At 43.6% G+C, this 24770-nt stretch overlaps 1 protein-coding gene across 2 annotated transcripts in view; it reads left to right on the top strand.

Annotated features, from left to right (window-relative positions):
- Nucleotides 1-24770, top strand: part of LOC137163000 (probable tRNA methyltransferase 9B) — an 80841-nt gene that overhangs the window by 37405 nt on the left and 18666 nt on the right. For both annotated transcript variants that reach the window (XM_067562981.1, XM_067562982.1), the window contains exons 2-3: nucleotides 11819-12010; nucleotides 15225-15398. In XM_067562981.1, coding sequence (XP_067419082.1) covers nucleotides 11857-12010; nucleotides 15225-15398 — 328 coding nt within the window. In that variant the 5' untranslated portion in view covers nucleotides 11819-11856. The remainder of the gene's footprint in view (nucleotides 1-11818; nucleotides 12011-15224; nucleotides 15399-24770) is intronic.

The raw sequence follows: 24770 nt of genomic DNA, 5'->3' as shown, positions 1-24770 counted from the left end.
GATCCAGCTGCCGAGGCCAGCTGGTGGCTGGCGTGAGGAGACGGTGTATTTTAGCCATCTCTTCAGCCATTTGGTGGGAGTGGTCACCCTGTTCTCCCCTGACCTACAGCCTGAGGTGCTGGGGATTGCCGAGGTCATGATGGGTCGCCTGCTGCACCTCCAGGTCCATAGGGAGGGGCTAGCATTGAATTTGGTCAACATCTACACCCCGAACTTAGGCCTGGAGTGGGTGCGTTTCTTCCAGCAGGCATCTGCCTTCCTCGGCATCTTGGATCCTCACAACTGCCTGGTCCTGGGCGGGGACTTTAACACCACCCTCAAGGAATGGAACCGCACAGGAACCGAGCACTGCCAGGCTGTTGCAGACATCCTCGGGGAGCTCATCAACCATCACTCCCTGGTGGATGTCTGGCGCGACCACCACCCGGACAACATCACTACTTTCACCTTTGTTCGAGTGGGAGATGATCAGTCATGCCACTCCCAGTTAGACTGCAACTATTTCTCACGTCACCATCTTTCAGGGGCCCACTCCTCCAGCATCTGGCTGGCCCCATTCTTGGATCACCATATGGTAGCCGTGGCCGCCTCTCTCATGGCAGGGAGGCTGGGGCCTCCTACTGGCATTTTAACAACAGCTTTCTAGAGGATGTGGGCTTCGTGGCATCCTTTTGGGGGTTCTGGCTGGCTGGAGGCAGCAGACACACACCTTTCCCTCAGCGCGGTGTTGGTGGGACATGAGGAAGGTGCGCGCCTGGCTCTTCCGCTGTGACTACACTCGGGGACCTGCCAGCAGGGGGATGCGGGGATAGAGCTGCTGGAGTGGGAGGTCTTAAAGCTGGAGAGGTGTCGGGCTGCCAGCCCCAAGGATCAATCCTTCTGTGGAGCATGCTGGAGAAGCGGGAGGAGCTCTGGGCCCTTGAAGACCTTTGGGCTTAGGGCGCCTTTGTTCAATCCTGCACCCATCTGCTTCGGGAGATGGATCACGGTTCCTGCTTCTTCTACACCCTGGAGAAACAGGGGGGCAAAAGGCACGTCACCTGCCTTCTAGCAGAGGATGACGCCCCCCTCATGGATCCAGTGGAAATGTATGGAAGGGCCAGGACCTTCTACACTAGCTTCTTCTTCCCGGATCTGATGGAAGCTGCCGTCTGCAGGGTGCTCTAGAACGAATTTCTCACGGTCAACGTGGGCGACTGGGACTGGCTGGAGCTGCCTCTCACCCTGGCCGAGTTCTCAGAAGTCCTCTCTTTCATGCCCACGAATAAATCTCTGGGCATCAATGGGCTGACCATGGAGTTCTACCACATGTTCTGGGACATCCTCAGCCTGGACCTTGCCATCCTCTGGGCCAAGTCAAGGCCATTTTGAGACCTTAGTAGGCCCTAGACACACTTGCTTCATAGGCCCCCCAACCAAAATAACTCATTTGATTTTAAGCTATTAATTTAAGCACATTAATTGTGAGGTTTTGTGGCCCCCAGTTATGCCACTCTGAGCAAAATGTCAAATAAAAATTGTTCAACATTGAAACCTGCATTTAATGCATTCCCTTTTGCTAATATTGTAACCATATGCCTTAAAAGCTTAGAAAATTTTAAATCTTGTCACAGAATTAAATTTACAGTGGATATATGTAATAATATAATAGTAATTTGTACCTTATGTAAATATATTTAATTTAAGAAGATATGAATTTTCATTTTTTCATTTGCTTTTCAAATTTTTCGATAAATTTTATTTTAGTTCACAAAATTTTTCATAGGCCCTGAAAGTTTCATAGGCCCTAGGCACTGTGCCTATTGTACCTAATGGATAATACGGCTCTGGGCCAAGTTCGAAGGCAGTGGAGTGCTCCCCCTCTCGTGCAGGTGGGCCATGCTCACCTTGCTACTCAAGAAGGGGGACCTCTGCGACATTCGGAACTGACGTCCTGTCTCGCTCCTCAGCACGGATTATAAAATCATAGCCAAGGCCATCTTGCTGAGGCTGGTGTCCGTGCTGTAGGACGTGCTCCATTCTGACCAGACCTACACCGTCCTGGGCTGTACCATCTTTGACAACCTCTATTTGGTCTGGGACCTCTTGGAGCTTGGGTGTAGGGATGGTCTGTCGTTCACCCTCCTAGTCCTGGACCAGGAGAAGGCATTCAACAGGATGGACCACAGGTATCTCCTGGGTACCTTGCAGGCATTTGGCTTCGGGCCCCATTTCGTGGACTTTCTCCAAGAGTTGTACACCTCCACAGAGTGCCTAATCAGGCTCAACTGGATCCTAACCGAACCAATCAGCTTCAGGCAAGGAGTGCATCAAGGCTGTCTGCTGTCAGGCCAGCTGTGTGCTCTGGCCATCGAGCCCTTCCTCTGCCAGAGGTTGACGGGGGTTGGTGCTTCGTGAGCCAGAGCTGAAGCTGGTCCTATCAGTGTACACTGAAAACATACTCCTCGTGATCCAGGACCTGGGCAACCTGGCGCAGTTGGAGGCCTGCCTGGCCATCTACTCAGCAGCCTCATCTGCCCAGGTCAACTGAGTCGAATTCTGGCCTGATAGTAGGGGCTGGGTGGCAGATGAGCTCCCTCCCACCCATGCTTCAAGCCATCTGGTGGAGTGTGAGTCCGCTGCTCTATCTGGGGATTTATTTTTCTGCCACTCATCCCTCCCGGCAGAGAACTGGCATGATTTAGAGGGCAGGGTGTCTGAGCGGCTCTGGAGGTGGACAAGACTGCTCTGGTACCTTTCCCTTTGGGGGAGGGCACTGGTGCTCAACCAGCTAGTCCTGTCCATGTTCTGGCACCAGCTCAACACCCTGGTCCCAACCCCAAGCTTCCTGACTCACCTCCAGAAGACAGTTCTGGAGTTCTTTTGGCCAGGACTGCACTGGGTGTCTGCAGGGACCCTGAGTCTCCCCCTGGAGGAAAGAGGGCAGGGACTGTGCTGCTTTCACAGCCAGGTCCACACTTTCCGCCTCCAGGCCCTGCAGAGATGCCTTTATAATGCAGGTAGTCCGGCATGGAGCCACTTGGCCCACACGTTCCTCCATCACCTCCGAGGGCTCCGATACAACTGGCAGTTCCTTTATCTCCATCCAAGAGGTATTTCGCGAGACCTCTCTGAGCTGCCAGTCTTCTACCAGAACCTCCTCCGGACCTGAAGACTAGTCACGACCTTCAGGTCAATTGAAGTCACTGAGGGGAAGGACCTCCTTGCGGAACCCCTGCTACACAGCCCCCAACTCCCTGTGCCGGTGGCGGAGGTCCCCCTCATTGCGATGGAGGATGGTCCTGGCAGGCGTCACCAGGATCAGAGACCTCTTGGACTATGACGGGGGGGGGGAGACTAGGTGGATCTCCAGGTGCTGGCTTGGCGCATAGGACTCTCCACCCTTCGAACCCCCCAGCATGTACTTCAGGAGGTGACGGCAGCCTTGCCTCCTGCTGCTTGGGTTTATCTCAAGCGAGTCCTCTGAGAAAGTGCTCCCCGCCAGTCCTAGCCCTCTGGAGCTTTACATCGGGGCCCCAGCCCTACATGCTCCCTTGGCCGCCCTCTCCCCACGCACCGAGCCGGCTGCTAGACTTGCAGCCAGTCCATTTCCAAACCGCGCCCAGGAACCATCTGTACACGCTTGTGCTCCACACCCTTCATTTCCTCACCCTCGTGTCCCATCCAGACACCAAATAGCAGGACCTGATACCACCTATGAAGGGCGAGGACCCCCGGGAGGCCAGTCTCTATTCCACCCTGACCCCGCAGCCCACCGGGGACATCAGTTGGAGGCTCCTCCATGGAGCTGTGAGCACGGGTGTGTAGTTGGCAGGTTCACCCCTCGCCCTGACACCTGCCTCTTCTGCGATGTGAGGGAGACCCTGGCGCACGTTTACCTCAAGTGTGCCAGGCTGCAGCCTCTGTTCCAGCTCCTCCAGAACCTTCTGCTGAGGTTCTGGCTTCATTTTTCCCTGAACCTGTTCCTCTATGCACACCTCATCCAAGGTCCCACAGAGTTGCAGGACCTCCTTATCAACCTCCTCGTAGCGCTGGCCAAAGTGGCCATCTGTAACACCAGGGAGAGGAGGTTGGCTGGGGGGGTGCTCTGTGACTGCGGGTCCTTTTTCCATTCCTTCATCCGTTCATGCATCTGGGCAGAGTCCCTCTGGGCAGGGTCTGCTGGCTCCCTAGACGCCTTCCAGGAGCAGTGGGCGCTGTCTGGGGTTCTCTGTTCAGTGTCCGGTTCCCTCTGTTTGACCCTTTGACCTTCACGCGCTTTCCTGTTTTCTCATTAGTTGTCCCCTGAAATCAATTGAGTCCCAGGTCCAGGGACAAGCCCACCCACTTCCTGGAATTCAAATAGTAGCACTCTCTGGTAGCCATCTGGTCTGACCCTGTCACAATGCCCAGAATAGCATCAACTTTCTCGGCAACACTAAGATTTGTTGCAGTGTCTCAAACTGAAATTGAATTGTAAAAGTCCCTCTGCTGGCTATTTCTCTGAATCAGGCAGGCAAGGTGCGATTATGTAAGCTTGTTGATTACCCATAGCTGTTGCCATTGTGTGTTTATAAAAACGCTCTGTAGATGATAAATTAATTGGGCAGGACATCCAATTTTTGTCATAATTGCAGTTAAATGAAATCAGGGCTTCTGTTTTAGGTTTTAACCATTAAACAACCATAAAACACCCCTGATACTAATAATACTACTACTAATAATAAAATTGGTCTTTTATACAAGAAATATGGGGGAAAACACCAGAAATGGTTACTGATATCTAAAGGCTTGTGTACACAGAGCAGGAATGCAGACTACAGGATGTGATTTCTAAAGTGCACTAATGTGTTTTGCATTAATTGGACTGTATAGATCCTGCTGGTGGGCATTAATGGTTCCCTCATGCACTTCATCATAGTGCTGTTTGAAACAGTACTATGTTAAAGCGCACTAGAGAACATTACAAAGAGAGAGCCCTGACTCCCTCCGCCGCCCCCCCCCCCCTTCAATTTTTGGACATCTACATAAAACTAAAAAATTGCTTTAAAATAAATAATGAACCCTAAAAATGAAATTAATAAACCCCAAAAAAACCAAAGCTCATATATACTAACCACATTAGCATTGTTTGCAGAGGTGACAAACCACCCACACATGCAAGACCCCAGAAATCTTTCAGGCTCTGAATGTATAGAACTTATTTGGACAGAAACTGTTCCTGCAGTGGGGTCACTAGGGAGAGAGAGGTATGTTAATACCCATCCCCAAAGAGGCTGAATTTGGGGAGCACTGTGTCAATCCCACTGCCTGCTGACCCAAGGAGTGAACAACCAAGCTTGGTATTGGACTTTGAGGAGCTGCCACCAGATCAGCCCCCTTTCTATTGGAAGGGGAGGCAAAACCTGACCCTATTTGCTTAGGGTGCTTTACAGCAGTGTTTCTCAACTGGTGTGCTGTCAGGCCCAAACAGGTGTGCCCTGGAATTTTTTGAAAAAGTACATGTGAGAACAAGGGGGGGGAGCCATCTTCTGATTGGCCATCTGCCTCACTGCTGCACCACCTCCAGGGGCGGAGCAACCAATCAGAGTTCAATCTCCCTCTCCTCCTCCCCTCCTGTGTGAACAATGGGTTAGCTCCTCTGCCCCTCTGCTCCTCTCCTGCAGCCACCGGCTGGGGGTGGGGAGAAGAGGTCCCTGGATCTTGAGGTGTGCCACGGAAGAGAAAAGGTTGGGAACCATGGCTTTACAGACAGGTTTTACAACACTGTCTCTGCAGCCACAAGTGGGAAGGGAAAGAGGCAACAAACAAGGAGCATGACTGGTCGATGAAATACTATGTGGCTTGGTGTGGGAAAAGCAGACGGGGCAGTGAGTGAAGCAGCTCAGGCAGAATGAACTGGAAGTGTGAAGAAGGGTATCCCTCTTTCTTTTTTTAAAACCAGTCATCTTTGTAAGAGAATGTTTTATGCTTATTTTATCATTTTTAAGACAAGAACATTGCTGGTACAGATAAAAGGTAGGAAGAAAAATTAGACAATCCTAAAAAAATAATACCTTGAGGTAATAATACATGTAAAACATGTAGTGGAGAGCAAAAAAGATTGTCACCTTCTCTCACAAGGTAGTAAAAGAGCTATGTTATAGAGATGTTGGGCCAGTTTCCACCTTGGACCGAGACCCCACATTAGGCCAGCTTTGCACCACTCTGCTGGAAAAAGCTACCCTAAAAACAAATTCTCCTGCTCTTGAAAATGTCCACTGTGCAGCTGAGTAGCTGCTGCCCCCGCTGAGCGATCTGCCTCTGCTCACCCTGCCTAGGGGTTGGAGCAATAGACTCCTGCTCGCTCGCCTTGCCTGAGGCCTGAGCGATCTGCCTGCTCACCCTGCAATAGACTCCTGCTTGCTCGCCTTGCCTGAGGCCTGAGCCTCTCTACAGTCAGCACAGAGGCTCGCCTTGCCTGAGGCCTGAGCGAGGCATCTGTCCTGCTGCTTGTTGAGACCATAGGCAGACAGCTCCAAGTTGCTCTTGGAGGAGGGCAGACCAGTTCAGAGCATCCCTAAAATGGGAGGTAGGAGTGTAATGGTGGTTTTAGGTCAGAGGTAGTCAGTTATTTTTTTGTCAAGGTCCATATTTCTTGGTCAATAATAATTAAAAAAAGTCAGTTATTTTATAGTCAAAACAAAAAATAATAATAATTAAAAAAAACAAAACAAACCCAAACCCAATAATGATAATAACTAAATAAAAAGATTTTGGGGTCCATTCAAAGCATTTGGTGGTCCAGATTTGGCCTGCAGTCCACCTATTGACTACCCATGCTTTAGGGTACCTTTGCATCTCCCATTGCCCAAGATCTGCATAATCCTTGACAATAGTTACTCCTGGAACTATCTCTAGAACCACAAATATTCAAATAGCGATAAGAATTTTCAATTAACTAATCATTTTACAATCTGAAAGGGCAGAGAGAACTCGCAGGCAAATAATCTGCATTTTATAAAATTCGGAGTTACTCATTACATTTGGAAAATCTCTGATATCAGTGGAAGGTGTTTCTCTAAAAGATACCAGTACCAAAAGGAAATCTCCTTACATTAACAATCCCACCCTTTACAGCCCAGATTAAGCCATAGTTTAGCTGAGTCAAATTGACATAATTGGCCTCTCCCCAAAGTGTTCTTGATTAAGATCAAAAGAAAAAAATCCAACCTTTTTATTTAAAAATAATTTTAAGAAAACTTCCAGAAAAATAGAAATTGTAACACAGAGAGGAACAAATTCTGCTCTGGATCCAGAAGCCTAAACACTCAGGACTGCATTACAGTCGAGTGGATTGGTGAGCTGGTGGATTGGTGTCACAGTTCCCCAAACAAAATGAATTCACATAGACTTTGTGCGGGTTTTCATCTCATGAGATCACTTTCAGGTTTCATAAAACATAGAAAGTAATAAACAATCATGTATGAAGACAGCAGCTGGTGATGAATCTTAAGAAGTTTGATAAACGCAAATTAAATCTAATTTTCAATCAAGTTGTGCCAAGTTTAGCTAAGTATTTATATGACAAGTGATCATGCTGAACTGGTGCTGTGTGTCTCTCTTAATTTTGCTCTTTACCCAATCCTTCAGAATAACATATTTTATTTTATATAAGGTAAAGGTTTGTATATGTGTTCTAACTAAAGTATTTACATTCCTAAAAACCCAATGTATTACATAATATGTACACCACAGAAGTAGCCTCTTCCTTCGTGATGGCTTAGTACCTACTAGTTCTTCCCACTGCTGGCGTTTTATAGGAACTTTATTCCCAGAATACCTTTCTGGGTTGGGCCTTTATACTTGGCAGAGTGGTTATTGTTAAAGTCATTATTCTCTAATTAGATGTTGCTTCTTTCTTTCTTCCACCTTGTAAGTACTTCTAACTCCTGTTACATTTTCCTGTAATTCTCCTTTTTCTTACTCCAAAGACAGAGAATATCTTTACACAGAAATACTTGTTAATTTCTTTTACCATTGAAGTTTCTTGCTCCCTTTTTTTTTTTTTTTAACATCTAAAGTAAACCTTCCAGTCTCAACTTTATCTAAGTAATATGTACCTGTTTTCTTGCATTGTTATATATTTGTTTGTTTTAAAGTTTTAGGATGTTCATGCTTTGAAAGTAAGGTATGTTCAGTAGATGCAAACTTGAAAACTTAAAACTCCTGCTTTTAAACGTAGAGCATAACATAAACAATACCTTTCCCTACTCCCATGGGCTGACATCAGACTACAAGTTGTTTCCTCCTGTGAAATAAACCAATAGCAAGCCTTTGAAATTATGTTGGAGAAACTGCAAAGAACAATTTCCCTTTTTATTTCTTTAATATATCTCTTCAGTATATCTGACTGCACATCATCTTCCCCTTGGAATGATCCCCAGCAGATCATTTCAACTATTTCAGCCTGGATTTTTCTGAAGGCATTTTTTTTTTTCAACAAGCTCCTACAGCAGAGTTTGGTTATTATGAAGAGTAATAATAATAATAATAAATTATAATTAAAAAACCCTTCTCTGTCAAAACTCCTTGCATAAACTAAAGCATGTGATTAATTTTAGGCCCATGAATAGTCCCAGTGAATTCACATTCAGTAGGATTAGTCACACATACAGAGTTAGTCACCTGCATATGTACTTGCAGGATGGTGGCCTTAAGCCTCTGTAACAGCCAAAGAGGAACATGTTGTTCTTCTTCGAGTAGTGTCCCTATGGGTGCCCCTTTGTGGTGTCTACATACCTGTGCTGCTGACTGGAGAACTTTGGTAGCAGTTTGTCCTGCCCACGCATGCACTGCTCCCCACCTGCCACAAAGCCAGCCAACATGTGCGGGCAATACCTCCTCAGTTCCTTCTCAACCATCCTGGCTAGAGACAGAGCTAGAGCTGCCTGTTCTTGGATCGTTAACTCTCTTGGAATTGCTCATTTTAACTTCTTTTTATGCCCTTTTTCTTTCTTTACCTCATTTACATTTTATTTTGGCCATTGCCTGAAAAAAGAAAAGGATTTTGTCTTCCATCGATCCCCTTTGTGTTGAGGGGGGAGCCCAATGAAAAGGGTATGCCAGGGGCCTTTGTTCCCCCCTTTTTATATCAACCCTTTTTACAGGAAAAGTCCTTGCTGTGTCATGGGGTCGGGCAGTTCCCTTGTCCATGTGCTCTGTACTCAGTCCTTCATATGAATTGCAAATTCTTGCCTGCAACTTCTGTATAAGTGAGGTCTCTCGGGGGATGACATGCCAGTCCTTCATTTATAGTTATTTTTATTATTTCTAAAGAGCTAGTCTGTGCATATTCCCCAGATTCACAACATGTTTCAGTAACAAACATACAGCAAATCTCATATCTCCATGTCGATACACGCATTTTAACGGGGCAGTAATATTCAGCAGACTAACTTTTACGTTGATACCACACAAAGCATACTTTGTAAAAGATTTATCATAATTTTGTAAAACTGTGGTGACCATAATTTTGTAGACTGTCTCACATACCCTTACCCTTAATCATTTTTTGTTTTCCCTTCTCTGTATCTTTTCCACTTTAATATATCTTGTTTTAAGATGGGGCAACCAGAACTGCATGCAGTATTCAGGGTATAGGCATACCATGGCTTTATATAGCTGCATTATGATATTTACTCTCTTATTATCTATCCCTTTCCTAATGATCCCAGCATTCTGTTAACTTTTTTGACTTCCACTGCACATTGAGCAGCTGTTTTTCAGAGAACTATCCAGAATGACTCCAAGATCTCTTTCTGGAGTGGTAACAGCTAATTTGAACCCCATCATTTTGTATGGGGGTGTTACAGTGGACAAGAAGCTGGATATGAGTCAACAGTGTGCCCTTGCTGCCAAGAAGGCTAATGGCATAATGGGCTGCATTGGAGCATTGCCAGCAGATTGAGAGACGTGATTATTCCCCTCTATTTGGCACTGGCGAGGCCACATCTAGAGTACTGTGTCCAGTTTTGGGCCCCCCCACAACAGAAAGGAGGTGGACAAATTGGAGAGAGTCCAGTGGAGGGCAACAAAAATGATTAGGAGGCTGGTGCATATAATTTGAGGAGAGGCTGAGGGAACTGGGTTTAGTTAGTCTTCAGAAGAGAAGAGTGAGGCAGCCTTGAATTACCTGAAGCGGGGTTCCAGGGAGGATGGAGCGAGGCTGTTCTCAGCGGTGGCAGATGAGAGACCAAGGAGAAGTGGTTTCAAGTTGTATTGGGGGAGGTCTAGGTGGTGGTCAATTTAAATAAGCAAGATTTTTGTTAGTTTTTCAAGTAAAACGGGTACTGCATGTTGTGTCCACTATTATAAAGGACAGGTGGAGGGGGAAATGAACAATCAGTAAAGAACTTTGTTTAGATTTATCTACTTAAATATTTTCTTGTAGTAGAAATAAGATGTAGGACAATAATTAATGCCTTTTCTGCTGGCAGGAAGCTCGTGACTTATGGTAGTGTCAATGGCACAGCTTTCGTCAGCACACAGGGATCATATTCAGCAATTATGCTGTTAATGGATTTTCATAGTGATGATGGGTCTGATTTTGAAACAGTTTCTCATCTTGAAATTAACAGGGCTATCCAGCATAACGTATTATTTACTCCATGTGAGGTAATGGTTGCTGAGTTGGACTCAAAATTAGCAAGGCTTAGTCATGTAGAGACAAGTCTTGATTGTGAATTGGGGAAGTGCTTTTATAAGGAGAATAAGCAATTGCCATATAGTGTTTTCTACTTACGCTTTCTTACTCAGGTTCTGATTCTCCACTTCCTTGCCTTGGTGACGGTCACTTGCACACACAACATAATATCAGATCAGAACAGATACCTTATACTCTCACTGTGCAGGAGAAAGTGGCAATAGCTGAGGTAAAATCCAGGCCTCATTGAAGTTTGCCATTGATTTGAATGGAGTCAGGATTTCACCCCAATGTGAAGTAGTGGAGAATCAGGCCATTCCACAAATTTTTATATGGAAGCAGAGCTGCCATTATTGAACGCCCTTTTCTTCACATAAAATAGTGGAAAGGCTTGTATTGGTGGGCTTACTTTAAATGAAGAGCACAACTGTTACAGACTCATTGGTTCCACTGACATCCTTTACTGCCAGTGCTTCCAGTGAATTTATTCTATAGGTCAAAATGGCTTGAGGTGCAATAGGCTGGATTCTAGTCAAAAGACCACTGTGTTTTCCTGTGATCCGTGCAAATATGAACACACCATGCCAGTATAACACAGCTGCAAATACCAATGGTTGGAAAGCGTCAAAGATGTTTGTCTCCTGTAGAGTCCAGAGGGCCTTGAATGAACTGAATGGGGTAGCTCATACTTCTTAGAGGTATCGTTTTCACACTGTGCAGATTCTGGCAGCTATCAATGCATCAGTTTATATTCGGCTCATGTTTGAGGTTATCTCTGCAGCCATAAGAGCTAGAAACTATTTTTCAAAGAAAGATTAAGGAAGAAAGAAGGGTGTCATGAAACTCGGGTTGACCAACTCTGAGGTAGGGCAACAAAAGCAAGTTATTAGTTAAGTTGTAAACAGCAGACTTGATTTAGATAACCCATTTCATATTTATATAACACAATATTCCATAATGTCAGATAGCGGCACAGATTAAATGCCTTTTGCCTTAAAAATCCCAATTGTTTCTCTTTGTTTATGATGCTGACCAATTTCAAGTAGAAAATGAAGATTCAAAATTAACTGCACAATACTACTTAAATTTTAAGAAACCACACAGGTTTCTGAGATAATTTCCTTTGATTTGTTTTTCTCCTCTCTGCTTCTTTAGGAGCACTGGGTTCAATGAGTTAGTGTAGCCTTTTTGTGATGGAGAAGGAGGCAAGCCAATTGGAGAGGGAACATGTCCATAATGTGTATGAGAAAATTGCTCCTCACTTCCATGATGCACGCTACAAGGCTTGGCCAAAGGTACAACAGTTCCTTTCAGATCAGGAACCTGGCAGTCTGATTGCTGATATTGGTAAGTTAAACCCCTGAGTATGACGACTGTTTAAAAAAATTAAATTAATTTTAATTGTGTTGATAGTGATCAAATCCAGGGATGTCTCATCTCTGTATTAAGCAGTACTTTTGGGGATGGTCAAGGCCACCTTACCAGAGGCTGTAGGGTTTGAAACGAGTGCTCATCTGCAAAATGAGAGAGTGTTTTGGAGCTGGTAGGTAATCTTTTAATCATCATAGCCTGGCTGCCTATCAAATTTGCCTCCTGCTGCCTGCTCTCCCTCTTTCCTCTTTCCTCTATAATGGACCTAATTCCAGAGCCACCCATAGATATACACAATCCATGTGGTTGTGCATCTTTTCCCATTACCTACTTGTGATGGGGTGTACCAAGTCTTTGTGGCCCCCTGCTGGAGTGCCCGTGGTCCTAGCACAGCCTGCCCCAGGAAAGGAGCAGTGAAGGTGTGTCCTCCAGGCTTGCCTAAAGAGGCTGAACAGAAACAGCCAATCAGAGCCCAGCAGGCTCAGATAAAAGGGACTGCAATGCCTGAACAGGTCACTGGAACCAGAGGAGCAAAAAAGGATGCTTCTTTTTGGTCACAGAAGCTTGAGAGAGAACCAGAAGATGGGTTCTGGTGGCATTTGCATTTGGTGAGAAGGAAGATCTGAGAACATCAACCCTGAGGTAAGAGTGAAGAAAAAGAGTCTATGTGGGAAGAGGCGCAGGCAGGCAGCAGCGAACTGGAGGCAGCAGTACATTGCTGCTGTTGATAGGGTCCCTGGGTTGGGACCCGGAGTAGTGGGTGAGCCCTGGTTCTCCCACTGATGAAGTGCTCTAAGCCCTGAGAAGCAGACAAGGCTCCTTTAGAAACCCGAATGAAGGGTGGGATTTAAAAGGCCCAGAGATGGGACTGAAGACCCTACCATTGAACTCTGCTACCCTGGAAGAACCCTGCTACATCCATTTGACTGTGTGACTTGGCCAGAGGGCTGAACCACTGAAGACCTACAAAGAAAGCTTGACAACCTACTGGGGGGACCAGGGGCTGGAAAGGCCTGCAGTACACAACACCCATCTGCTAGGAGGCACTTGTGAAGGGAGTGCCACACCACTAGTAAAGGAAAGTATGAAAGGACCAAATAGCTGAATAATGTTGGAAATAATTTTCCTTTTTTTACTTAAGGTGTTGTTAGTGGATATGAAAAGTTTAATATATATAGGATAAATAACTCTGGAATTTGAAGTTTTCTATTTTTCTAAAGAAAGTTAAAGCATGGATCATGCCAGGGCAAGTTTCCCTGTCCTGCTCTGCCAATGTACTTTGTTGCCTGCAGGGCCAACATGTACTGGCCAGCTGGTAGTTTTGCCACTGTCCTCATTCATTCTTTAAGAGGTGGCATTGCCTCCAAGGATGCTAATTGTGATACAGACGCCTTCCTGTTAGAAACTGAACTAAGACTAAAGAAGGATTTCACGTTGACCACCAAACAGAGGTCTGATATGGCCAACTCACGGCTGCTACTGACCTGCTTCTCCACTCCTTTTTCAATTTGCTAAAATCATCTCTCCAGCCCCTTTCTTTTTTTCTTTCAATTCTTAGGGTGATGAAAGAGAGGTATCAATCACAATGGCTTGGGCCAAACATGTACATGGCTCTTTGTGTGCATGCTGGTCTTTCTGCTTTACATATCTGTTTTATTTCTGGGTCTACTCACAAATGGTATTGTGAACTGTCAAGCTATAAGCCTTGGGATCTCTGGGGTCAGAGGCCTGCAACTCTGGCTGGCTGATTGGCCCTACCCACTGCATCTGAGAGAGCTGGAACTTAATTAGCTGACTCTTGGAAAAAGAGGGCAGAAGGAAATGGAGGAGGGGATTGTAATAGCCTCCAGAAAGCTGATGGACCAAGGGCCATGCCATCAGTGGACTGCTATGGGAGCAACTGCCAAAGGGAATTGCTCCAGGAGCCACGTGGACAAAAGAAAGACACCGAGAAGTCCTTTTTTTGCTGAGCCTCTGAAGTAAGAGCCAGGGAATGTTGGTTACTGGTATGAAGGACTGCTTGGCCTGCACAGACATTGAAGGGAGAGTCTGCAAGGTGTTTTTGATTAGTTTGTTGAGAAGGCTTAAAATAAACTAAATAACCCCTGCTGGAAACTGCTTCCTTCGATTCCTTGAGAGAGCTCAGACAGATTTAACTCAGGGAGTGAGCTGACTCAGCAAGAGCAAAGCCTGGTCTGGTGGGCGGAGGGCACTATAAGGTAGGCCTCAATCCTTTTACATAAACAAATAAATATGCACTATGAACCATCAAATTGAATTTTGTCTGTGACATAAAGAGGATCTGAACTGAGGTCTCCAGAAGTGAAAGGCTATTATATTAACCCAATGCACATCCCTCCTTTTTCTTAATTTGACTTGTGATTTCTATGACAGTTGTTCAAACAAGAGATGAGAAATCACATTTGGTAACTTCTTAGTTAGATTTTCAAATTGTAAATGGTTTTTCAATCAGACTTAATATTATAAGGATTCAGGTACTTAAGCCCCAGATGAAAATGCTGGCAATAAAATAGTTCTTGTCTGAAGTTTTGTTACATTATTTCAAAACAGAATTATTGCACTGTGGGAACGCTGTATATCTCCACATCAAAGAAGCATACAGTTATGAAGAAGAAACTGCAGGGTGATATCAGACAAAGAAAGCTCCAGTTGTCAAGGCAACAACAATTAGCAGCAGTTAACATGAAAACAATGGATTTAACAGCTTGGTCTAATAGTAATTTAATTACTTAGCCTTCTAATTTGTCTATATGAGTTTGAATACACAGGAATAATCCTGTGCTGCTGCCATATGATGCTTTAATACTGTATTTTTGGTTTCTTACAAAGCAGAAGTGCAATAGTGTCATAACTTAAATGTTATTGATTTTGTATGCCACAAGAAAGCCAAGATAAATGCTCTTTAGCAATCCCATCTCAACGCTTAACAACACGCAGCAAAGAGCCCACAGTTTGACAGATAGGAACGGTCTGTGCTCATTGTTCTAAAATGATCACAAGACAATAAATTCTAGTCTATAATGCCATCTTGGGTTTTATTTAATAGGCAGAGAATTTCAAATTACTGAGGTCAGACACTGGCACATCTCATTGCTCATGTCAGGAGAGCCTTCTCTTGCATACAGAAACTGAATGACGCTCTTTTCTCCTCTTTATTTTACTACTTCAGGCTGTGGAAATGGCAAATACCTTCATATCAATTCTCAAACCTATAAGCTGGGCTGTGATTACTGCTTCCCTTTGGTGGAGTCGGCACGAAATGATGGCCATGAAGTAATGGTGTGCCATAATCTGTGCCTGCCATATCGGAATGAGTGCTTTGATGCTATTTTATCCATTGCTGGTAAGTTTTATACATTGGCAATTTCTGTTGGCCAAAGTTTCAAAGGGCTTCACACTCTCTGACAAGTTTTTTAGCAGCGGCCAGCACAAGACTTGGGTAAGACCAAGGAAATTTGCACCACTGCAAACCACTCACTACTTTGCCATTGCAAAAGGAGACTTGCAGTGCTCTGTTAGTAATTTACTAGGGTAGGTTACACTGGTACAAGCACTGCCTACACCAGGGGTTTGCAAAAACCCAAATATAGACCAGGTATTATTTGGGCTTTTCCCAGTGGTACAAATTTGAAATGCTGACCATCTGCCAACAGGAAAATACAGTGAAAAGGTGCTCAGGAGCCAGCAAAGGAGTCTCTAGTGAAGCAGATTTATGTCAAAGGTAGTAGCAGCCTTATCTTTAGGATGTGTGGAAAACCCATATTTGCACATTCAAATCAGGTAATTACAAGTTGAAGTGCATGATAACGGCGCCCATTGAAAAGATGACGCTGATGGTTTTGTACAGTTATCCAGGGTTTTGGGTGAAATTGTGATGACATTAATTCCCGTCGAATGTTTAAATTCCGCATGAAATAGTTAGCTGTTGAATACTTGACAAATATCAGTCACTGCAATAGACTGAAATTTTAAAATAATCACCAGTATTCCATCTTTTCATAACATGATGTGATCACCTTCTTCGCCACCAACTCATGTCTCCTCTCTTCTCTTAAGGCTTCTTTTCTTTCATTCATCTACCCTTTGCAGCTCACCTTAATGGGGGAGGATGTCTGTCTTTGCTGCTGTAATTGAGACCTCAAGTAAGACTGAGGCTGCTGAAACTTCATACCCTTCATTACTTCTCCTTAGAAACAGAGGGGTTCTCCTCTCTTTGGGGCAGTCTGCATGAAATTACCTAACCAACTGTCCGCAAGTCAAATAACCATATTAAGAACAGAACTGATTAAAAATAGAGAACTAATGGGACTAAAACAAAAGAAATTGTTTGCTTAATAGATGATTTACTTTTCCTATACGTTAAACAAAATGAGATACTCCTAGTTTCATTAAAGCAAAATTAAATGTGAATATTTTACATCTCTTGAAATTAATCACTGATCAGCCTGACACAGCTTCTCTCCCTGTCTCAGAGAGTCTTTCAGTCCCTTGGGACTTTGTTTTTCAAATACCAAATCTACATCAAGTCCTTTGATGTTCAGAGAGGTTTCCAGAGTTCATTATCATGCTAGTTAGAATGTTCTGTTCTGTTCTATGTAGGTATTCATGCCATGCTTACCACTGTAGTTCCACTGGGATATTAAGCCATACAACTATATGTGTGTCTCATGTTTGTTCTCTCATCCTTTCTCCAGGTTTTAATTTGGAAATTTGTGTGTGTGTGTGTGTGTGTGTGTGTGTGTGTGTGTGTGTGTAATGTTAACACACCCACATTACATTGTGTTTGTTAGAGAAGGCAAGGTCACAGAAATATGCCTTGCAGTTAGAGCAGAAAGTGGTGAAATTTGTAATGGTCCTTAGTTCCTGTGGAAATGTATTCCACAGCCTAGGGCCAACCCCCAAAGCAGCTTTGTCTTGTGTGCAGATGAGCTTTACCCTTATTATAAATATGCTTTGCCAGCACAATGGAATTAGTTGTTGACCAGAGTCTTCATCCCAGAGCTTTAGGTAGTCTTTTAGATACCCTGGGTCCAGGACATGGAGCACCTTGAAGATATGGACTGAGCTCTTGAATTTGATCTGATATTCTATGGGAAGCCAGCATAGAGAGCAGAGGATAGGTTGATGTGCTTGCAGTAGGCCATGTGGCCGAGGAGATGCACTGCAGCATTCTGTGCTAGTTTGAGTTTTTCAAAAGGTGATGCCTTCATGCTAACGTATACCGCTGTCGTCCAGCCCAGAGGTGGTGAAGGTGTGAATAACTGAGGCCAGGTCATCATCGTCAGCCAGGACGAGACAGAGATGGTAGAAAGAATTACTTGCGGCTGTGTGAGCCCTTAGAGTCAGCAAGGTATCCAGGAGTACTCCTAAGCTACAGACTGAATTGATCAATTGTTGGTGTGTACCTTCATTGACAGGCGACTTATAGGCTCATAGACTTTAAGGTCAGAAGAGACCATTATGATCTAGTCTGACCTCCTGCACAACACAGGCCACAGAACCTCACCCACCCACTCCTGTAATAGATCCCTGACCTGTGACTGAGTTATTGAAGTCCTCAGATCATGGTTTAAAGACTTCAAGGTGCAGAGAATCCACCTTCAAATGACCCATGCCCCATGCTGCAGAGGAAGGCAAAAAACCCCCAGGGCCTCTGCCAATCAACCATGGGGTAAAATTCTTTTCCAGCCCCAAATATGGCGATCAGCTAAACAATGAGAATGTGGGCAAGACTCACTGACCAGACACCCGGGAAAGAATTCTCTGTAATAACTCAGAACCCACCTCATCTAACATCCCTTCACAGGCCATTCGTCATATTTATCGCTAGTAGTCAGAGATCAGTTAATTGCCAAATTAGGCTGTCCCATCAAGTCATCCCCTCCATAAACATATCAACTTCAGTCTTGAGGGCATATAGGTTTTTTGCCCCCACTGCAAAAAACCCACTTCCCCTTGGAAGGCTGTTCCAGAATTTCACTCTTCTGATGGTTAGAAACCTTTGTTTAATTTCAAATCTAAACTTCCTGATGCCCAGTTTATATCCATTTGTTCTTGTGTCCCACACTGGTGCTGAACTTAAATAATTCCTCTTCCTCCCTGGTAGTTATCCCTCTGATGTATTTATAGAGAGCAATCATATCTGCCCTCAGACTTCTTTTGGTTAGGCTAAGAAAGCCAAGTTCCTTAAGTCTCCTCTCATACGGCAAGTTTTCCATTCCTCAGATCATCCTAGTAGCCCTTCTCTGCACCTATTTCAGTTTGAATTCATCTTTTTAAACATGGGAGACCAGAACTGCACACCGTATTCCAGATGAGGTCACACCAGCACCTTGTATAACGGTACTAACCCCTCCCTATCTCTACTGGAAATACTTCGCCTGATGCATCCTACGACTGCATTAGTTTTTTTTTCATGGCCACATCACATTGGCAGCTCATAGTCATCCTGTGGTAAACCAATATGGCCAGGTCCTTCCTCTCCTCTGTCACTTCCAACTGATGCATTCCCACCTTATAGCAAAAATTCTTGTTAGAAATGCATGACCTTGCACTTTCCACTATTAAATTTCATCCCGTTTCTATTACTCCAATTTACTCCAGATCTTCTTGTATGATACCCCAGTCCTTCTCTGTATTAGCAATACCTCCCAACTTTGTGTCATCTGCAAACTTTATTAGCACACTCCCACTTTTTGTGCCAAGGTCAGTAATGAAAGGGTTAAATAAGACTGGCCCGAAGACCAATCTCTGAGGAACTCCACTAATAACCTCCCTCCGGCCTGACAGTTCACCTTTCAGTATGACCCGTTGTTGTCTCCCTTTAACCAGTTCCTTATCCACTTTTCAATTTTCATATTAATCCCCATCTTTTCCAATTTAACTAATAATTCCTCATGTTAAACCGTATCAAATGCCTTCCTGAAATGTAGGTAAATTAGATCCACTGCATTTCCTTTGTCTAAAAAATCTGTTACCTTCTCAAAGAAGGAGATCAGGTTGGTCTGGCATCTACCTTTTGTAAAACCATGTTGTATTTTGTCCCAATTACTGTTAACCTCGATGTCCTTAACTACTTTCTCTACTACTACTGAGGTCAAACTAACAGGCCTATAGTTACCCGGATCACTTTTTTCTCTTTCTTAAAAATAGGAACTATGTTAGCAATTTTCTAGTCATACGCTACAACCCCCGAGGTTACAGATTTATTAAAAATCCTTGCTAATGGGCTCCAATTTCATGTGCTAGTTCCTTTAATATTCTTGGATGGAGATTATCCGACTCCCCCGATTTAGTCCCATTAAGCTATTCGAGTTTGGCTTCTACCTCGGATGTGGTAATTTCTACCTCACATATCCTCATTCCCGTTAGCCACCCTGCTACTATCCTGAAGCTCTTCATTAGCCTCATTAAAAACTGAGGCAAAGTATATGTTTAGCTATTGGTCCATGCCTAAATTATCCTTAAGATCCATCCCATCCTCAGTGCTTAGCGGTCCTACTTCTTCTTTCTTTGTTTTCTTCCTATTTATATGGCTATAGAACCTTTTACTGTTGGTTTTAATTTTCTTTGCAAGATCCAACTCTACTTGGTATCTGGCATTTCTCACTTTATCCCTGCACTTTCTGACATCCAAGAGCTTTCCTTGCTGATCCCTCCCATCTTCCACTCCTTGTAAGCTTTCTGCTTTCTCTTAATCATCTATCTAAGATGTTTGCTCTACAACTCTTGCCAGTGAATTTTTTTCCCCTTCCTTGGGATGAAGGCTTCAGATAGTTTCTGAAACTTCGACTTGAAGTAATTCCAAGCCTCCTCTGCCTTTAGATTCATGAGTTCTTCAGTCCAGTCCACTTCCCTAACTAATTCTCTTAATTTTTTTGAGTTAGTCATGGCTGCAAACTCTTCAGAGTGTTTTCCTCTGACTATAAGTATAACTGGTCTTGGTTGGGTTCAGCATCAGCCAGCTGTTAATACATAAGCTGATTTTTTTTTAAACATTGGGTCATCTTGATGGTAGAAGTGGGACCATATGCTGTAGTGGATCATATTGCCAACTCATGAGGTTTTTTTATCGTGCATCTCATGATATTTGGAGCTTTTCTCAAAACACAAGCTTTTGGAGTTATAGGATTATGTGAGAATCTTAGCTTCTGGTTGTAATTTTTTTTTAAATGAAGCTTCTGCCCCTCATAGTTGCTGAGAAAAGCTTGAAAATGTGACTCAAGTGCACTTTAAAGGATCAAAAGGAAAATAAAAAGAATTCCAAACTTATTATTCTTATTATTTAAATCTCATGATTTCTAAGCCAATCTCTTGGCTTTTGGATCCGACTCTTTTTTTAAAAAATTGGTTTTTGGCAATATTACAGACAGCCCCCATCTCTGAAGATAGATGGTGGTAAACACTATAGATGATGGTAAACATTTGTATTCCCTATCCTCCAGGAGATTGTCTAGCGACACGAAGAAGGTCCTTCAGCAATGCTAAGTCCAGGACTAGACTAGAAACTTTTTTGCCAGCAAAGCAATGTTGATAAGTGGTAACTTCATGGGGTTTTTTTGTTTTTTGTTTTTTTGCTACATTTCTATGCCAATAAAAGCCCTAATGCAGATGCTGATACACTGACATAAAAGTGCTTTTGCCATTACAGCTAATTTTTCTCAGGGAACTGGTATAAGCTGTACCAGCAAAAGTACTTTTTGGTCAATATAAGCTGCATCTACACTCAAAGGGTTTTGCAGTAAAGCTACACCAGCAAAATTTACAAGCATAAAATAGATCTAAATAGCTTCCTTTCAAAGGATTAACTCCCAGCAGACCAATCTCACTGTTTGAGGTTACATCCATTCCACATCTCTTTGCCTGCATTTGGAAAGGTAGCTTTTACATTTTCGCCATTTATGCATAATATAATTTTACTCCAGTTTAAATATCACTCACTGACAGAAATCAGCTCCTTTATCACAATCACGTATACTGACGTTTTTTGTGGTTGTATGCAGCCCTGGGGTCAACCCTGCCCCATTGAAATCACAAGGAGTTTTGCCCTTGACTTTAGTGACAGTAGGATTGGCACTCATATATCTCACTTTCTGTTACAGAATTATTAATGCTGTCTGAATCCATTTAGCAAATCTATAGCTCTTTCAAAATGGCTTTTTCTCTATCCTAGTGATATCATGCTCTTTATGATCATAAGAACATAAAAATGGCCATACTGGGTCAGACCAGTGGACCATTGTGATATTCCCTTGGGTACAGTCTGGACTGCTGAATAGCTGTGTCCCATCAATTCTCCAATGTGGTCAGCTTTTACACTGCTTTGCTTTGAGAGCAACCACTCCTTGTCTTGCTCTCTCACACTTCAAGCATGTAAATAACTACTAGCTATACTGCAAGAGTGCTTCAGTTAGCCACTCCTAAATTACATTGCAGAGTGATACCAGCAAATTCTTAGTCCCAGATTTGTCCCCAGAAATGTGCATCTTGTACTGCTCAGCTTTTTCCTTCTGTGAAGTACAAGCTCATAGAAAGTCCATCATCTCATTAATAGAAAATGATGTGCATAAACCCTGTTATTTCAAATAAAGTTTCCCAAACACACACTGGTTTAGATAAAATAATAAAACAAGTTTAACTACAGAAATATAGATTTTTAAGTGATTACAAGTAATGAGGCATAAAAGTTAGAATTGGTTACAAAGAAATAAAAGGTAAACCACAGACTAATAGTTTGATAAGTTAGGTAAGTGAATTTAAAGCAAAGATTTCTCACCATATGCTTACAGCAGTCTGGCTGGATCTTTCAGTCAAGACCCTTCCCCAGCTCAGTGAAGTTCCTTTTGTCTTTCAAATATTGTTAGTGCCATGAGTAGAGATGAAGGGAGAGAAGTGATTTGTATCTTCTGTTCTCCCTTCTTATAACATTTGTGCTCTTTGAGAATCATCTCCTCCAGCTGGGGTTCAGGCGACAGCAAGTCTGTTTGCCAAGATGTAAATTTATCGCTCACACCCTTCTTCCTGCCAAAGAATGGCCACTTAACCAGGTGATAATCCATTTGATTATTCTGACACCTGGCTGAGCCATTATTTTGCCTGTTGTCTCTGCGGAACTGGTTTGTGCCTGCTTTTCTAAAATTGGAGCATGTCTCCGTAAAGTCATACAGTAGAATCTTAGCAGGATAATAATGTTGAGCACATTATGAGTTTTCAAAGGATACCTCATAAGGCATATTTTGTACATAATCCATTATGATCTTGTAAAAGTGGTCAACATAGGGTACAGTCTGTCACAACCATCTAGCCTGGTATCCTGTCTTCTGATAGGTGCTTCAGAGGGAATGAACAGAACAGGCAATCATTGAGTGATCTGTTCCCTGTTGTCCAGTTGCAGCTTCTGGCAGTCAGAGATTAGGGACACCTAGAGCATGAGGTTGCATCCTTGACCATCTTGACTATTAGCCATTGTTTGACCCATGCTCAATGAACTTACCTAGTTCTTTTTTGAAGCCAGTTATACTTTTGGCCTTTACAGCATCCCCTGGCAATGAGTTTTACAGGTTGACTGTGCATTGTGTGAAGAAGTACTTCCGTTTGTTTTGTTTTAAACCTGCTGTCTAGTAATTTAATTGGGTGACCCCCAGTTCTTGTCTTATCTGAAGCAATAAATAACACTTCCTCATTCGCTTTCCCCACACCATTCGTGATTTTGTTAGACCTCTATCATATCCCCCTTTGTAATCTGTTTTCCAAGCTGAACAGTCCCAATCTTTTCACTGTCTCCTCATATGGAAGCTGTTCCATGCCCCTAATCGTTTTTGTTGCCGTTCCCTGTACTTCCTCCAATACTAATATATATCTTTTGAGGTGGGATGACTAGAACTGCACGCAGTATTCAAGGTATGGGTGTACCATGGATTTATATAGTGGCAATGGATTTATATACGGCTACTTGAGATGGGGGCAGCAGAGAGACAAAGCTTTTTCTTTTAATTAAGATAAGTCATTTCTTTCCTTTGTATGTAGCAGTAAAGCCATCGTGTGCTGCTTCTCTCTCTCCTCCTTCCTCCTCCCCCCCCCCCCCCCCCCCCCCCGATACTCTGTTAGTAAAGTGGTTTCTTTTTATTACCAAATTATCTGATCAGTTACTTTGTCCCACTAGGAAGAAAGAAACTGCTAGAATGGATAGCATAAAGTTAACTTTCATATAATGGCATTAACTTCAATTTAATCTGTCATCTTTTGGTCAGTACAGCAAACTATACATAGAGAGCCAGATTCTGAACTAGTGTAAATCTGAGAAGCCTCATTGAAATCAATGGAGCTGTGCCAGTTTGCACCGGTTGAAGCCTTGGCCCAGAGTTGCTAGGAAGACTGTTCTGCTCATACTGTTTTTTTAGAGAAAGCTTTAAGAACGTTAGGAAGTATGGAAAGATCTGAATATATGACATGAGAACAAACGGCAAAATTCTCCTTTTGTATCTGCATTGTAAATATTTGTTGCCTAGAAAATTCTTGTAAAATTAGTTAGTTGTCAGTACTGCAATATAGAACTCTATGCTGAAAAGTTTTGTATTAATGGAATCACATTCTGATATTTTATCACAATGAGGAATTTTTAAAAGCACTCTGTTGAAGTTGAAAGGCCTAAGATTAGCTCCACTAGGTGTGTATGCATGTCACGTTCTCTTCTTTGCTCTACTTATCTGTTCCATATTTGTGAGCTATAGCGAGCAAGATTCTTTCATCACTCTGCCTCTTCACAACAAGGAAGAAGGCAAGCAAGGTCTAAACAAAGTGCAAAATGCCACATCTTGTTTCATGTGATTGTGTTTGCACTCGTATGGAGACCTGCTGCCCTGAGAGGGGTCTCAGTTGTCATAATTGCAGCACAGGTTAAAATGGCAGTTTAAAAAAAATGCAAAATTATTTAAAATAGTGTGTATTATAATATAAGTTAAATGTTATTCTTCTTTGAGTGCTTGCTCATGTCCATTCTACTATAGGTTTGTGCATTCCCTCGTGCACGGTTACCTGGAACTTTTTTCCCATTAGCAGATCCTGTAGGGCCGGCTCCATGCCGCGGTACGGCCCTACGCCCCCTCAGTTTCTTCTTTTTGCCCGTGAGGGTTGCTGGAACTAGCCTTGCTCACAGCAAGTATTATTCCCCTTGTTTAAGAGACTTGTTTGGTATTCTGAGTTCAGTTTACATCTAACAACCCTCCACTTCCATCCCTCTCATGATCAACTCCTCTTACAGGAGGTGGACGCCCTCCTCAGTCTGGGAGCGGTGGAAATGGTCCCTCAAGGCAAAAGGGGGAAAGGGTTCTATTCGAGGTACTTCCTCGTCCCCAAGGCAAAAGGGGTTCTGAGACGCATATTAGACCTGCGTCATCTAAACAAATATGTCAAACAGCTGAGATTTCGCGTGGTCTCCCTAGCTTCCATAATCCCTTCCCTAGATCCAGGAGACTGGTATGCTGCCCTCGATCTCAAGGACGCATACTTTTATGTGTCTGTCCTCCCCAGCCACAGGTGCTTTTTTCTCTTCACGGTGGCTGGCTCCCACTACCAGTTGACAGCCCTGCCCTTTGGCCTATCTTCGGCTCCCAGGGTGCTTACAAAGTGCATGGGGGTAGTGGCTGCCCACCTGAGACGAAAAGGTCTGAAAATTTTTCCTTACTTGGATGATTGGCTGATCAGAGGCAGGTCCAGG

The sequence above is a fragment of the Emydura macquarii genome, unplaced genomic scaffold (genome assembly GCF_026122565.2).
Source record: "Emydura macquarii macquarii isolate MOO-44397 ecotype Brisbane River unplaced genomic scaffold, CSIRO-AGI_Emac_v2 contig_2473, whole genome shotgun sequence".
Taxonomy (NCBI): Eukaryota; Metazoa; Chordata; order Testudines; family Chelidae; genus Emydura; species Emydura macquarii.
Note: the sequence above shows the minus strand (reverse complement) of the source record. Positions and strands in the feature narration are given on the sequence as shown.